Genomic DNA, 17,442 nt, shown 5'->3' with positions numbered 1-17,442 from the left:
AGTGATGATAATATTATTTTACTAGCTTTAACACAATAGTTCAAATGACTGAACAAATTATAGTATTTGGATATAATGGAATATAACTGTGTGATAAGAAATGAAAAAAGGGACAATTTCAGTTAAACATGAGAAGAATCATAGGAACTTTTGCAGAGTGAAATCAGGAGAACCCAGAGAACAAATTATACAATAAAAATAATACAAAGAAAAATGACAAGAGGTCTAAGAACTCTAATCAATGCAATGACCAACTATAGCTCCATAAGAACAGTGATTACAAAATGGTAACTATTTTCTAACAGAGGTGATGAGCTCAAATGAGATAAACATTTTTGGCCAAAAACAGTTTGATTTGTTTGGTTTGATAATGCAGATTTGATACAAAGGTTTTGTTTTTTCTTTCTCTCAAGGTTTTGGGGGCAAAGGAACTTGGGAAAGAAGAAGTAGAACATGTCTAGAGTTAACAGAATTCTAACAAGAGGAATAAGAACAGATTTTTGAAGGATATTAAATAATTTCAAGGAGGTAAGTCAGTATAAAAAAACAGACAAAACAAGATAGCTTTGGCAATAACTTGTTAAATTGGGCCAGCTAGGTGGTGTAGTAGATAGAGTTCAGGATAGGACTGAGTTCAAATCTGATGACCTCAAACACTTAATGATTGCCTAGCTGTGTGACCTTGGGCAAGTCACTTAACCCCACTGCCTTAAATATATAAATTTTTTAAAAACATAATTTGTTAAATTGTATGTGGTACAGATTTACAGCTGTGTATGAAACCATGAAATCTTACTAACTTGATCCACTACAAATTTATAACATATTAATCTTAACTGATCACATGCAAGGTACTTCTTTTTGATTCAGTATTCCAATTGCAAGAATAACTTTGCCAAATTTTTGCATTCCTCCTCAAACCACATATAGCTTCTCCTCCTGCCATTTTCTCAACTTAGAACCTGCCTCATATTTCATTGAAAAAAAACTGAAGCACTTTCCAGAGAGCTCTATCTCATTATTTCCTCATCTAACATCATAGAAAAGATAGACAAGGAGGAATTACAGCACAATAATGGATAGACTACCATTTCAATATTAAGAAAACAAAACAAAACCAAAAAACCAATGAGTGAGAACATCTCAGAGAACTAGATTTATAATTTCACACAGCACAAATTTTAAAAGTGAGGTTATTTCATCATACAAGTAATAATTTCTTGTTAATTTTAATTGTTAAATTATTTCCTAAGAGGACAGCCTTTAAACTTTGAACTGAGCTCACTTTATTATATTGTCACTCTTCCATAACTCAAAACATAATTAACCACAAAAACGAAATTAAATAGCTTACCCTGAAACTAACATCTGACCATCATAAGAAAAAGCACAAGATAGAACTGGAGCAGAGTGTCCACTCAGTGTACATTTATACTTCAATTCAAAACCTGCAATGAGCATAGTAAGAAAAATAATAAAATAATATTTAGAATTTGAAATGCCATTTATTGTCAACCAAACAGTTTAAAACAGCCTGATAATTTTTTATTAAGGCCAGATCTCAGATCTCATTATTTAAATGCATATGTATATATATATATATATATAATTTGTTTTAAATATCTAAAATTAAGCTAACTATGAATATTTTAAAGTATAATCTTATAAAATGGGGGGAAGAGAAAGGAACACATTTTTTTCTAACTTTTCTGAAATAAAACTAGGCATCAGCAAAAGAACTTGGGTTGATTTCTCCAACAGACAATTGCCTGATCTCAATACATTTTCTCTATAGACAATAAAATAATAAATCTTTATGAGAAATAATGAAAACTTAAACTGATGATCAATAAACTATTTCTAAATTTTTTTCTTCTTTTCTAAATTATAAATTTCACTTTGTAATATGAAGTTTTTTGCAGCGGGCTAAACATAATAAATTTAAATGAAAAATAAACATTTCAAAGTATTCATGAGCTGGTATTATTTAATAATCCTTTATTTTACTTTTAAAGGATTTAGTGAATATTTTCTTTATCAATGCAGTGTGTTATGAATTAGTATAATTCATATACATATATTCATAGCAATGCATTTTGTGGTAGTAAAAAAAAAATACCCCAAACAGGAAACAGACTAAAAGCAATTTGGAATTATGCCCAAAACTGTGATCAAACTATTGATATTCAGCGATGTCAACTATTAGTTGTATACCCTAAAAGAGAACCAAAAAAGAGGGAAAAAAACCCCCATATTTACAGAGTTTCTTTTAATAGTGTAGAGCTGGAAACTGAAGAGATACTTATCAACTGAGTAAGAGATAAACAAATTGAGGTATATAAATGTGATGGAATGTTTATGCTATATGAAATAAAGGGAATTATTTCAGAGAAATCTCTGAAGACTAAGATGAAATGATGATACAAAGCAATGTGAGTTGAACCTGAAGAACAATTTATACATGATATTGTAAAGATGAACAACCTTGAATAATTTAGGGATTCTAAATAACACAATGACCAATCACAATTTCAGAGGACTCATAATGAAGCATGCTCCCCACTTCCAGAGAGAAGGGTGATGGATTTGAAGCACAGATAGAACATATTTTTTTTTGATGTGATCAATGAAGGAATTTGTTTCTCTTGATTACTCATATGAACAATAGGGTTTGTTTTTCTTGTTTTTTTCAGAAGGTGTTTCTAAATGAGGGAAAGTATGGATTAAGAGGAAGAGAATACAAACCTAAAATTAAAATAAATGAATCTGTTTGTCATACTGGTCTGTTGATGCTTTCCCATTATACCAGTCTATATTTATATCACAAGGCTCTAAAGTCCTCTCACATTTCAATTACAATGACTGTTTCACCTTTCCTTTTTACAGCTTCTTCTTTTGGAGTATTCTGGTACATTCTGTTTTCTGCATACACTGACCTAGCACTAATACTTATTATGTGACTTTGAGGAAATCAGCTCAGTTCTGTAGATCTCAGTCCCCTCATCTGTAAGATGAAGGGATTTACAAATATGAAGAGAAACTTGAGAATATTTTATGAACTGACACAAAATGTAAAGAACAGAATCAGAAGAAAATTTTAGCAAAAGACCAAAATAATTCAAAAGAAAACTACGTTGAAAGACTTTAGAACTCTGAAATTAATCATAATTTCAGAAAATTAATAGAAATATAGAATAAAAACATATTTTCTTTATCTTTTAATTTTTTTCATCATGAACTAGAAAATCATGAACAAAGGAGGCTATGCAAGTATTTGTAGGTGAACATCAGCAAATAAAATGAAATCCCAAATTATAAGGAGAGGGTTTGGTGAAACAAATACTGTGAGCCAAGTACTAAATTAACTGAAAAAGGAGGGATCTCATGGGGGAGATGAAAATATTCACAATGATCCAGGTAGAATGAAATAATTCAATGGCATGAATCTCAAAATAGGTCAGTTAGAGGTTGCATGCATGGTGGTAGGAGGAGAATAGAGTAAGGAACAAGATATATATACCTTTACCTTTTCCTCTTCCTGCTCTGCTCACTTTGGGGAAGGAAAGGTGAAGCAGGGCAGAAAATGAAGGTATATCCCATACTAGAGAGAAGAGAATAAGCTAATACCTGGAGAAGTCAGGTTTTTGTGGACTGCAAGGAGATGGGAGGAATATGAGAAGGAAAGGTCTAATCTGAAGGGCAATGTGTTGATAACAGAACAATTATCAAAGTGTAGTCAGTCAATCAATAAATATAAAAGTTCCTAAGATATGCCAGACACTGTGCTAAGCACTGGGGATACAAAGAAGGGCAAAAAGACAGTCTCTCTTCCAGAGGAACTCACATGGGGGGGAGAAAATATGCAAAGAAGTATGTACAAATAAGCTAAAGACAGGATAAGTGAGAACTAATCAATAGAAGGAAGGCACTACAATTAAGGGGGCTTGAGAAAGGTTTCCTATAAAAAATTGAAATTTTGGCTGGAATGTAAAGCAGACAGGACAAACACAAGGTAACAATGAGGAGGGAGAACATTCCAGTCAGTGAAAGATAATGAAAACAGAGTCAGGAGAGAGAGTATCTTGTTCAAGGAACAATAGTGAATATTTAATCTAGAGGTGGAGGCAGCAGGGAGAGGCATGGGAGGAATAAAGACATGGTCAGATCCGTGCTTTAAGAAAAACATTTTAATAACTGAGTGAATGATGGAATGAAATTGAAAGAAACTTTCAGTGTGAAGTGATGAGGGCCTGTACAAGAGTGCTGATGGCAGTAGTGTAAATGAGTAATACTTCAAAGGTAAAATCAAAAGGCCTAAGCAGCAGACTGTTTGTCAGAACATGTGGTGAGCCTGGTGCCTGGGAGAATGGGGATATCCTCCACAGAAATAAAGAAATTAGGAAAGGAAATGGATGGTGGTGGGGGAAAGAGAAGATAAGTTCAGTTTTGCAAATGATGAGTTTAAATGTTTGAAATGTCTTATTGAAAGCTGGAGATGTGATTCTGGAAGTCGTCAGTCTAGAGATGTGAGCAGAGAGGTTATAGACAGGAAAGAATTAAGGGAGAGAGGTATTGGAGGTCACTGTGGATGAGGAACAGGTTTGGGGTTGCAAGGCAAAGAGAGGCGTGATATGACAATAGTCTATCACATGAGGGAATTTCAGAGTTCATAAACATGGAAGTGGTACATGTATGAGATAGACATCTTTCTGTGTGAGTAAGAAGTTAAGTCATATGAAAAGAGTTAGCTTAGGAACTGTGAAGTTAGAATGTTTATAACGATGTACTATGTATATATTACTATATACATTGAAATGAAAAAAACCTCTAAGTCAGAAAACAAATTCATTGAGGAAGAGGAATGTTCTAGAGATCTACAGACAACAGCAACCAGGATTTTGACTGGGTGGTAGATGCAGATTGTAATGATCTCAAAGAGGAGAATATGTAGATGGAGAACCTAGAAGGGGAAGAGTAGTATTTCAGCATCTCCACCTCTACTAGTGAGTTGGAAGGGATTAATTAAAGGTCAGCCAGTCCTGAAAAAGCACAGCAGATACCTAGCTCCCTCAGAGTCAGAAGATTGAAAGATGGGGAAAGGAAAAGATTTAAAATATGTTTACTGCTTATTGAGCAGGCATTCCAAAACACAAATGAAGGTATGAGTAGCAAGACACTGGAAGGTGTGGAGAGCATGGGTTGAGGTGGAAGGAAATAAGAGATTAGGCAGTTGGAGATGTAGAATGAAGTTTGAATGAGAGCTGGTATTCAGAATCACCAGGTTGGGGAAGATATGACCAGGGAGAAATTTGTTAAGCATTAAAGAATAAGTTCAGAGAGATTTTGATTATCCACAGTGATATGGAGTTAGGCTGGAGTTCTCTCAGGGTTTTAAACGGGTTGGTTGAGGGAACAATGGAAAAGATAGGAGAGAGTGTGACAAATACAGAAAAGGTTGTGACTAACATGGATAAGTTTAGGCACTGGAAAAGGCCTGGATTACTACATATCTGGACTATTGTAATAGCTTTAATAAGCTTTCCTGCCTCTAACCTCTCCCTCCTCTTATTTAGCTCTCAAAGTATCTAGGGAGCAGCAGCTAGGTGACACAGTGGATAGAGCACTGGCCATGGAGTCAGGAGGACCTGAATTCAAATCAAGCCTCAGACACTTAATACTTACTTAGCTATGTGACCTTAGTCAAGTCATTTAACCCCATTGCCGTGCAAAAATAAACAAACAAAAAACAACAACAAAGTATCTGGGGAATAATCTTCATTGTGCATTATTCTAGTAAAAACAAACAAAACTACAGAAACCCTTTATTGCTTTCCAAATTTCAAGCTCCTTTTCCAGGCCTTCAAAATACTATACCACTTGACACCATACTACTTTTCTAACCTCTCATATTATACACCTCTATATACACTAAGCTCCAACTCAACTGGATTCTACTAAAATGCTGTTTTCCTGCCACCCTGAATTTCTATCCTTTAAAGCCCAATTCAAAACAAAAAGAAGCTTTCAATCAACAAATATTAAATTCTTACCATATTCCAAGCTCTGTGCTAAGTACTAGGGACACTGAGACAAAAAAGAGACAAAGGAAGACTCCTTGCCCTTGAGGAGCTTACATCATATCAGGAGACAATGAAGTTCATATATATATATATACCCATATACATATATATATATATATATACATATATATGTATATATATATATATATATATATAGGATAACATGGGAGAAGACATATCAGCTATCTGATTGTTTCAGAAACAACTTTTCCCTTCAAAATTCACTTGGTACTTTACAATTCTCTGGTGAAGCTATCATTTAATATTATTGCAGATATCTGTAGTTTATCATCTCCCCTAACTACATTGTAACTTTTATAAAGTCAGGAACAATATTTTATCCAAATTTTATTTTTACCTCACTCAAGGTCTACCATAGCTTTTTTTTTTTTTGATGTGAACACTTTTTTTTTGGTAACAAACATAAAAATAGTTTTAGGATCAGTTTCAAGTATCTTAGTCACTGTTGTTCTTTTAAAGACTAGTAGAAATAATCTACAAAGTTATTTGCATATGACTCTAGATGCATACATACCTAAGAAATCTGTAAGTGTAGTAACCCAAAGTTTGATCTGGCAGTCTTGACCACATGATGCCATTCGGAATAATCGGGGACCATGCTCACCATCTGGTAACATTAAATATTTTAAATGAATCAAAATTAATGAAAAGGATTAATGGTCCAAGAAAACTTTTTTTTCCATATTGAGATCTTATAACATTCCTATTCAAGCATTTTCCCCTAAGTAATATTTATTTCTCTTGTTCTTCTAATATCAGAAAAATGATGATTTTATTAAGTATATTGTTGTCACACATCTTTTTGTGGACTCCAAAAAAACCAATTACATTCTTGAAAGGGCAAACTTTCAGATCCTGCCCAATAATAATGATAATAATAATGATGATGATGATGATGATGATGATGATAATAATAATATATTTAATTCATGTGGTAAGGAAGAGACATCAGATAGTGAGAAAAGAAGGAGAGAGAAGGTTGAAAATCAGTGTTCTTAGAACTAGTATGGAGAATGGATTGAAAAGAGAAGAATTAGATTTGTTGGAATAGCACCCTGCTAGAACCATGGGATCAATGGTGGAGGTAAAGAGTTAACCTTAACCTGGAATTTCATGTAACAAGAAGATATAAAAGGATATTAAATTTTTTTAAGTGATAAGGGGAATTGAAAGACCTCTCATGTCAGTTGTACTTGGTCATCTTAGTAAAGTAAAAGGACAAGAAATCATGTATGTATGTATATGTGAGTATGCCTATATATGCTTGGCTGTGGGTTTCTTTAAAGACACTAAATTTTTGATACAGCATGGAGATTTTTGGGAATTAGAATATCACATAGAGTAGAAGAATTGTTAGCTGAACTGAGATTAAATACCATAAATTTGTAATGGATAAGAGTCAGTTAAATTTCATTATAATAGTCCAAGAATGGAAAGTCAGGAACAAAAGATGTTAAGAGGGCAACAGATTCTAAGGCTGAAGCTAGCACAATTCTATTGAGACAGACCATGAAGTCATGTAAGGGTTTGGAGATAACAGAACCAAGAATGGGAGAGGTGTAATAAGAGAAGAGGAATTGGGCTAAAAAAGGCATTCCTGATAAAAGGAATCTATCCTTTTAATTAATCTTTTTTTGTTACATATTCCCTTTAAAAGGCATTTAAGGACTTTCCGGGCAGAACCAAGATGACAGCAAGAAGTTGACATGCTTGGGAGCAGCTAGGTGGCGTAGTGGATAAAGCACCGGCCCTGGAGTCAGGAGTACCTGGGTTTAAATCCAGTCTCAGACATTTAATAATTACCTAGCTGTGTGGCCTTGGGCAAGCCACCTAACCCCATTTGCCTTGCAAAAAACCTAAAAAAAAAAAGTTGACATGCTCCCAGAACTTTTCCCTACCCAATGCCAAATGAAGCCTCTACAGGACAAGATTTTTTTTTTTCAACTGCAGACATCCTGGAGGATCTTCAATGAAGATTTGTCTCTTCAGGGGAAAAGGGAAGAAAGCCCAGCTAGGTGGGCAAGATGGAAAGCCAGTGAAAAGATTTTTAGCCACAGTGGAGTCCAGGTCCCAGCAGCTAGACAACAGCAAAGGTCCCAGCAGCTATATGGCAAGCCAGGTGGGAGGGTCCCAACCCCAAGCAAAGTCTGGAACCCCAGGATCACTGGGGTAAATGACAGGACTGGGTTGGGGAAAAAACCACAGCAAAAAAGGCATCACCTGGGCTGCATAGGCAACATCTTAGCCAGTGAGAAGTCCAGATCAGAAAACTTGAGACTATATTCCCATATCCCTAGGACTACAATTCAAACAATCAAAATGAGCACAAAAAACCTAAAGTATTGCTAATCATAGAAAGATACTATGTAAATAGAGATGATAAAAAATGCCACTTCAGAAGAAGAAAGCAATGACAAATTACATACATGGGAAGTCTCAAAGTAATCTATAAATTGGACTCAAGTTCAACACCTCTTGGAAGAGCTTAAAAATAATTTAAAAACCAAAGAAGACAGGAAGAAGAAAAATGGAAAAAAGAAATGAGAGCCATGCAAAATTATGAAAAATTAACTAAAGAAATTAACTCATTTAAAAGCAAAAATAACCAACTGGAAAAAGAATATAACTCTTCAAAAAATAAAACTGGAAAAGAAATGCAACTCATCTAAAACTCAAATCAACCAACTAGAAAGGGAAAACAACCCATCAAAAAGTAAAATTAACCAACTGGAAAAGAAAACACGAAAGCTAGTTGAAGAAAATACAACCCTAAAAATTAGAAGTAAACAAATAGAAACCAATGGATCTTTGAGACACCAAGATTCCATCAAATAAAGTAAAAAGGCTGCAAAAACTGAAGAAAATATAAAGTACCTATTGGGAAAAACAAACAAGCTGGAAAACAGACCCAAGAGAGATAATTTACTAATTATTGGTCTCCCAGAAAGCCTAGATAAAAAAAAAACCCTGCAAAATATATTTCAGCAAATTATCAGGGAAAACTGTCCAAAGTTCTTAGATGAAGAAGAAAAATAACCATTGAAAGAATATATAGAATTCTTCCAGAAAGAGAACCAGGATAAAAACTCCAAGGACTATCATAGCCAAATTCCAGAATTCTCAAATAAAGGAGAAAGTACTGCAAGTGGCCAAAAAGAAACAATTTAAATACAAAGGAAGCACAATCAGACTTACACAGGATTTATCAGCTTCAACAGTGAAAGATTGGAGGGTCTGGAATACTATATTTCCAGAAGGCAAAGACCGTTGGATTACAACTAAGAAGTACATTTACTTGATTTCCAATTCTTTGCCACCACAAATTGCTTCTTGTTCTTAAAGAGAACTAACCAATGGGACTATTCCAAATCTTTTTCACAAATCCTCAATTCTATTTATCTCTCTCCCACTCTTGGATAAATGAACAGGCATACTTTCCTAAAAGAGAGAGGACAAACATAACATTTTTTCTTATATTCTCCTCTCCAATTCACTATTTTTTTCTATATGTATGTTTTCCCCTTTTCTTGCTCTTTGTGAAGGAAGTTTCTCTTTTTTTCCCCTAAGGTTATTTCTATTTGTGAGCAATCAAACATAGTTATTCTTACTCTATTACAAGAATCTTCATTTTAACCTATCTTTTAACCTATGCCAAATTTCTTGACAATATATTTTCTCACTTCTCATTTTTCTCTTAACTATCAGTATGATGTTGGGGTACCTGTTCTCTCATAATATGATGATTACCCAGTCACCAAATAGGTCTCTTCCAAGTCCTTGGGAGCATCTATTACTAATCATTCCTTTCGTCAACTTCCATGGCTCTCTAGTCTCCTGGTTCTTGTTCTTTATTTCCTTCTTCTTGTGGTATTCAAAGCGTACTCTCAAATTTCTAATCTTTTTTTTTCAAACTCTAGCTCTAGAAAACAAATTTATCTACTTTCATAGGTTTAATTATCCATTGTAAGTTTCTTTCATATTTTTCTCTTTTGCTATCTCATCTCTTATTTGAACTGTCCTCTATTTGCTATTGCATGAGTCTTTTTGTGTAAATGCCCCACCACAAGCACAGCAAAAAACTATAGATAGATTATCTAAAGATATCCTGACCTTCACAATATCCCTAAGAAGTAGACAGCATAGATATGGTTATTCGAACTCAGGCTTAGAGGTGTTATATGATTTGTGGTCACACAGATAGTATCAAAGACAGGATTCAAAAATCACAGCTCACGATTTTTCAACTCTAATACTATGCTATATAGACAAACAAGTAGGCGCTGTATTAAAAAAAAATCTTTGAAAATCTCTTTAAAATTAACACTTTATTTGTCCATTGCTGCCATCATTTAATGCTATCATAATAGCCACAAACTCTGAGCCACAAAGTGAAAATATCACTTTCTTTATAACACTACCTTCTTTAAAGAACTCTAAATGACTTTTCAATGCCAACAGAACAAAGTCCAAACTAAACCCCTTCTACTTGGATTTCAAGGGCCTCTACTATCTACCTAAAACTCAACCTTACATTCGCCAAGTACCATAAATTTGAAAATTCTTATAAACTACAGGATACCAACCAAATCAGTTTGTTCCCCAAACACTCTATATTCATTCTCACTTTCATGATTTTTTAAAATATTGTTTTCCCTAGCTGGAATGGTTTTTTCCATAATCTTTCCCAATGCAAATATCCGAGTGGTATTTATAACATTTAATGAATTTCTTTAAAAAAATTCTCTTTATGACAAATAAAATTAAATGTTAATTATGTGATGTATTTTTATGTTATAAAATACAGAACATAAAATTTGTTTGTGTACAGAACATAAAATTTCTTATCTATTATGCAATAGAGGTCTTTAGAATATGTTTAAAGTTATAGTTGAATAATTAATGTATTACAAAGTCTAAGCATTTATAATACTTGAAGCAGAATAATGAGGTCACATTTATTCAGGCAGAAGAGTTAAGGAGTTATGTGGTTTTCCAACACATTCTCCTAGTTCAGCTGTTTCTAGGTTTTTTTTTTACTCCATGCTATCAATGGACAATGACATTTTCCATAATATTAAATCAAAGCAAGAGATGCAAAGCACTATGGAAAAGAGATAGATACTAAGTGTTTTAATTTCATAATTATATAAGAAAGTTGAAAGGAAGATTTGTTAGGGATAATCCAACTGTAATATGGATAATCCCCCTTGAAGATAATCACCAATTGACCGTAAGAGGCTATAAAGGCTTAGTTTAAATACTTTAGGCTTTTTAATCTATGTGTCTTGGATAAAAAAGTAGTTATGCCTTTGTAACTGATTTCTATTAAGTACATCATAATTGAGAAGTAATTTTCAATCACCTGCGGAAATACAAACACTTAATAGAATTCACTTATTGAGATTAATATATTCAATCAATTGGCTAGATTAATGAATCATGATAAATCCTTACAGTTTAAAATTTAGACTGTATTCTTGAGCTTTGAGGATGATGTCATAGAAGCAACTATCATGATCTGCTATAAAAATAGTCATAATGTTTGTCCTTTTTTTTTTAAAAAAAAAGGTTTTGCAAGGCAAATGGGGTTAAGTGGCTTGCCCAAGGCCACACAGCTAGGTAATTATTAAATGTCTGAGTCCAGATTTGAACTCAGGTCCTCCTGACTCCTGGCTGGTGCTCTATCCACTGCGCCACTTAGCCGCCCTGTCCTTCATTTTTGAAGAAGACCACAACATCAGGAAGTTGATGCCATAACAAGTACGTGAACTGGATTTGAATGAGGGGGTGCTGTGCGAAGCCACCAGCCTCACTTTCTCCTTCAGAGTCACTGGCACCAGGGTCCAGTGGCCAGATATGAATCAGGACAACTGGAGATGGTCCTGGATGCAAAACAATCAGGCTTAATGACTTGCCCAAGATCACACAGCTACCAAGTATCAAGTGTCTGAGACTGAATTCAAACTCCAGTCCTCCTGATCTAGCTGCCTAGTGGTGCAATGGACCTGAGTCAGGAGGACTTGAGTTCAAATCTGGCCTTAGACACTTGATATTTACTAGCTAATGACCTTGGGCAAGTCATTTAATCCCATTTCCTTTCAAAAATAAATAAAAGTTGTTTCTGGTTTCAATCCCTAATTGGTCCCTTGTGGCCTATCCATCCAGGTGGCATTTATTTCTGCATTCATGCTATAAAAACATACACTTTTTTTTTAGGTTTTTGCAAGGCAAATGGGGTTAAGTGGCTTGCCCAAGGCCACACAGCTAGGTAATTATTAAGTGTCTGAGACTGGATTTGAACCCAGGTACTCATGACTCCTAGGCCCAGTGCTTTATCCACTACTCCACCTAGCCGCCCAAAACATACACTTTCAGAGAGAAGACACTGAACTAAACATATGTCAGTCTGACCTAGCTTAATCCAGTATTTCATTTTTTAATGAACTTTTAAAAATATGTCAGTAAACAAATTCTCTATGAAAAAACATAAGAATGGTTAGCATCTAGTGGAATGTAACTTTTATTTTTTGTCTTTATAACAAGTTTGATATCCAACAATATGTATATGATAGAACTACAATCAGTATTTAAGAACTTTTTTAATAATATAACTCTTTGGATTTATATACAATTGAAATATTTTAGCATCATACTATTAATATGTTAACTATATGGTTGAAATTTATGATTTAAAAGAAATATAACTATAAATACCTATTTTAATTCATCCAGGTTACATAAATCTTTTTAAATTATTTAAAATTTATGAGACAGAGTTCTTAAATAATTTAATACAAATTTTTAAAACTTTATGCTACATAAAAGAAAAAAATTTAATATCATGTGTGCCAAAAATATTTTTAAGATTTCAATTTTCACTCAAAAAAACTTTACTAATATTTAAAAGGAACAACTTGTTACTAATTAATCAATGTTAAATCACCTGTCTATAGAAAATCAGACCACTGAATAGTCACAACAAAATTAGTACAACAAAAGCTTGAAAAAAGATATGGCAAGCAATTAAAATAACTCTATCCTGTTGTACATAAACTGGTTCATGGTGATAATAAATATTTATCAAGAGAAGAAAGGAAACAGATAACCTACAATAATTTCATTTAGCTAATATAAATTAATAGTAATTAAATGAAAACCAAAAGGGTCCCCAATGTAACTTAGCTTTTAAACATTTGCCTGATTTACAAAGAAGAGAAGAATGGCAGCAACAGGCAATTCTTATAGGGAATATAAACTTTTTAAAAAATATCAATGTTGTAAAGCGCATGGAGGCATTATGGTAAAATGGAAAGCAATACTCCAAATAGCCATATTTTTATCAAATTAAATGATTTAGTGAAACTTTTCTTATGTTTATTGTGTATTGGCTATGACAGTATTTGATTTTGTACAGAAAAATGAAAAAGTTGCTTTTAAAATCAAAATATGTCTACTAAAATTATTTTTAGTAGACACAACCATTTCTAGATATAGACAAAAAAAAAATCCAGCAAGAAGAGCTACAAGATAACTATTCAAAATAACAAGATAGCTATTCAAAATAACCACAAAGAGATAAAATATTCAGGAGTATAGCTACCCAAGATATACACAAGAATTATTTGAATCCTATTATGAAATATATCTTTGGAAATAAGGACAAATTTAAATAACCTGATAAGCATTGGTTATCCATGGATAAGTAAAGTCAATATGATAAAAATGACAAAATTTGGTAAATTAATTTACTCAGAATTTATACCAAACTATCAAAATATTATTTTATGAGCTAGAAAAATAATAATGATAATCATATGGAAGAACAAAAGGTCAAACTCTCAAGGATAATGAAAATAAGTGAGAAGGAAAGAAGAATCAGTATCAGGTATCAATCTAAACAACAAAGTAATCATTACAAGATGATCTGATAATAGTCAAAAATAGAGGTCAATCGGTGAAAGAGATTAGGCACACAAAATACAGAAGCAAATCAATACAGTGGCATTGGATCCAATGAACTAACCACTCTAGCTACTTGGGGGTGGGGGTGGGGGAAATCACTATTTGACACAAATTGCTTGGAGAACTGGAAAGCAATCTGCAAAAATTAGGCACAGATCATCTCCTCACACCATTTACCAAGAAAAGCTTCAAATGAGTACATCTTGGATTTAAAAGGTGATATAAGCAAATTTGAGGAGGAAAGAAGATATCTTTCAGATCTTACAGTTAAAGACTTCAAGGGCAGCTAGGAGATGCAGTGGATAGAGCACTGGCCCTGGGGTCAGGAGGACCTGAGTTCAAATTCAGCCTCTGACATTTAATAATCACCTAGCTATGTGACCTTGGGCAAGTCATTTAACCTTACTGCCTTGCCCCCCCCCCCAAAAAGAAATAGAGTTTAGAACTAAACATGAAAAAGAGATATGAGATGAAATAGTCAATTCTGATGATAAAACATTTAAAATATTTTTTTAAAAAATTAAATTAACGTAGTTAAAATTATAAGGGAAACATTAACTGGAAAAAATCTTTGAGGTGAGTTTCTCTGACATGGGTTTCATTTCTAAGAAATATAAGGAATCAATTAAAATTTATAAGAATAAGAGTCATTACCTAATTGATAAATGGCTAAAGAATATGAAAATAAGGGTCGGCTAGGTGGTGCAGTGCATAAAGTACTGGCCCTGGAGTCAGGAGTACCTGGGTTCAAATCTGGCCTCAGACACTTAATAATTACCTGGCTGTGTGGCCTTGGGCAAGCCACTTAACCCCATTTGCCTTGCAAAAAAAACCCCTAAAAAAATATGAAAATAATTTTCAAAAGAGGAACATAAAAATATCAACAACCACTGAGAAAATTCTCTAAATCACTAATTATTAAAAATACAAAATAAGACAACTCTGAGACTTCACTTCCTATCTACCAGATTTGTAAAGAGAATAAAGGAGAAAAAGGACAAATATTGGTGGGACTACTAGAAACTAGACATACTAGTGCACTGTTACTGATACTGTGAATTGGTTCAATCATTCTGGAAACTGAAAGTAGGCATCAAGATTTAACCCAACTTTGTATATTCCTTAACCTCGCTATCACCTGTAGATCTATATCCCAACGTGATCAAATAAAGAGGAAAATGACCTGAAATTATAAGACTATTTATTTTATTTTTTAATTTTAATTTTAGGTTTTTGCAAGGCAAACGGGGTTTAGTGGCTTGCCCAAGGTCACACAGCCAGGTAATTATTAAGTGTCTGAGGCCGGATTTGAACTCAGGTACTTCTGACTCCAGGGCTGGTGCTCTATCCACTGCAACACCTAGCCACCCCTACAAAACTATTTATAGCAGTTCTTTCCAAATTAAGGGGATGCTCTCCAATCAAGGAATGTTCTCCTCCTTAACTTTGCTTAGTAACTTCTCTGGTTTCCTTTAAAATTCCAACTAAAATCTCATCGTTTACCAGAAGTCTTTCCCAATCTCTCTTAATTATAGTTCCTTATGTCTGTGAATTATTTTCTAAATAACCTGAATACAGCTTGCTTTGTATATATTAAGAAATTGTGAATGGTAAATTAACAGAAGAAACTTGGAAGTCTCCTATGATCTAATACAGAATGAAGATAACAGAATGTAGAGGAAAAATTTAAACAATGGAAGCAAAATTAAAGAGAAAACAACTTAAGACACTAGAACTCTGATTAATGCAATGATAAAACATAAGTCTAGGACATTCAAGATGAAATGTTCTACTCCCTGTCAAGACAGGCAATAAGCTTAAAATGCAGAATGAAAATAATTTATCACTTGGTCAATGGAAAAATTCTGTTATTGAATTATGCATATTTCTTATTAGAGTTTCTTTTTTCTGTTCAGTGGAGGGGTAGGGAGAAGGAAAAAATAATCTATACATGTAAAAATAAATATTTTTAAAAGTTTTCATTAAAGAGCTAGCAATAAAAATACAATAGCTCACTGACCCTCTTGCATGTATTAGATGCAAAATAAAAATGGAGAGATTTATGTTCACTAAAGGTTTGCTAGAGATATATAGGAGAGCCATGTAGAATTCAAGCTGAAGAGGGACTCCCTAAAAATGATGAGACACTCCAGATGCTTCCATATATGGATGACAGGGTACCTGTTAGCATGCCCATGACAATGCAGAGTCTCCTAGACAAGTTTTATAACTATTCAAGTGAATTTAGTTTGACATAGGAAAAACCAAGTATATGAAGAATGACAATTGTTCATTATGACATGCACGTATTTAGGTAACCTAATGAGAACAAATATTTACATATATACATATATGTATATAAAATACATATGTACATCATGAACAGCAAAGCAAATAGACAATTAACTGGATCCACAATTCAACAGGAAAAGAGAAGACTATAGCCTTTCAAAAATGCAAAGCTCTTAGACCCTAAAGTTCTCCCTAAAAATCAATCTTTTGAAACCTATCTTTTTTAATATAAATATGCCATGTTGTATGGTTTTGAATCATGGAACACTTCTTTGAAGAATAAAAAAAATCAGTATTACTCAGAAGACAATAGAGAGGAAATCACAATATTCTGCTATACTGTGTCAGTACTCTGAAACAAAACAAATATGGAACTATGAAGAACAAGAATAAAGGGTATTATCAGGAAAGTATATATATATGTATATATATATATATGTATATATATGTATGTATGTATGTTAGAAAAAAATTAGTGAACTATATGGCAAGAAGGGAGAATAACCAATTTTCATCCCATATGCCCTACTGGTATCTTCTTGATGGCAGGAGAAAGTACATAGGGCCCCTAGCATGTTGGGTGGGTCATTTATTGCAGGGTTGTTGAAGGAGATAGTTAAAAGCTCACAAGACGGAATAGAAATGAGGTCCTGGATGGAAGGAATGTCCACATCAATGACCAAGAATGGAGTCAAAACAAGAAGGCACTCATGCCCCAATGCTAAATTAATAAAATTTTAGGCAAAACATATAAATACAGTTAAATGGGGGGGGGTAGCTAGTGATTCCAAAAAAGAAAGGGCAAAATCAGGACAAACTACTTTTTCGGCTTGTCACTGGCATTATTGGTTCTTCCTCTTCTAATATACACCTTTAACTTCAAACTAGCAATAAAGAAGGAAAATTCCTTAAAGTTACAGCTAGGCTAGAAATGTGGTTCTGCCTTTTATTCTTTCATGGATTATATAGTCCCTTCAATTATTGAAATATTACATATATGATCTTTATATAGTGGGCAGGATTTCCAAAGAAGAGTTCAGTCACAAAGCAAAGATAAGGCTCCCTAGCCGAATATATGAAGGTAATA

General features: G+C 33.5%; 1 protein-coding gene across 8 annotated transcripts in view; it reads right to left on the bottom strand.

Moving 5' to 3' along the window:
• WDSUB1 (WD repeat, sterile alpha motif and U-box domain containing 1) overlaps positions 1-17,442 on the bottom strand; it is a 63,825-nt gene that overhangs the window by 37,382 nt on the left and 9,001 nt on the right. For 7 of the 8 annotated variants that reach the window (XR_012474288.1, XR_012474289.1, XM_074215918.1 and 4 more), the window contains 2 exons: positions 6,616-6,708; positions 1,355-1,448 (listed from right to left, as the gene is read on the bottom strand). Coding sequence is in view for 6 of the 8 variants with exons in the window: in XM_074215918.1 (XP_074072019.1) it covers positions 1,355-1,448; positions 6,616-6,708 (187 nt within the window). In the remaining 2 variants the exon portion in view is untranslated. The remainder of the gene's footprint in view (positions 1-1,354; positions 1,449-6,615; positions 6,709-17,442) is intronic. The other variant, XM_074215920.1, reaches the window with a different exon arrangement.

Source organism: Macrotis lagotis, chromosome 1 (assembly GCF_037893015.1).
Source record: "Macrotis lagotis isolate mMagLag1 chromosome 1, bilby.v1.9.chrom.fasta, whole genome shotgun sequence".
NCBI classification, from domain to species: Eukaryota; Metazoa; Chordata; class Mammalia; order Peramelemorphia; family Peramelidae; genus Macrotis; species Macrotis lagotis.
Note: the sequence above shows the minus strand (reverse complement) of the source record. Positions and strands in the feature narration are given on the sequence as shown.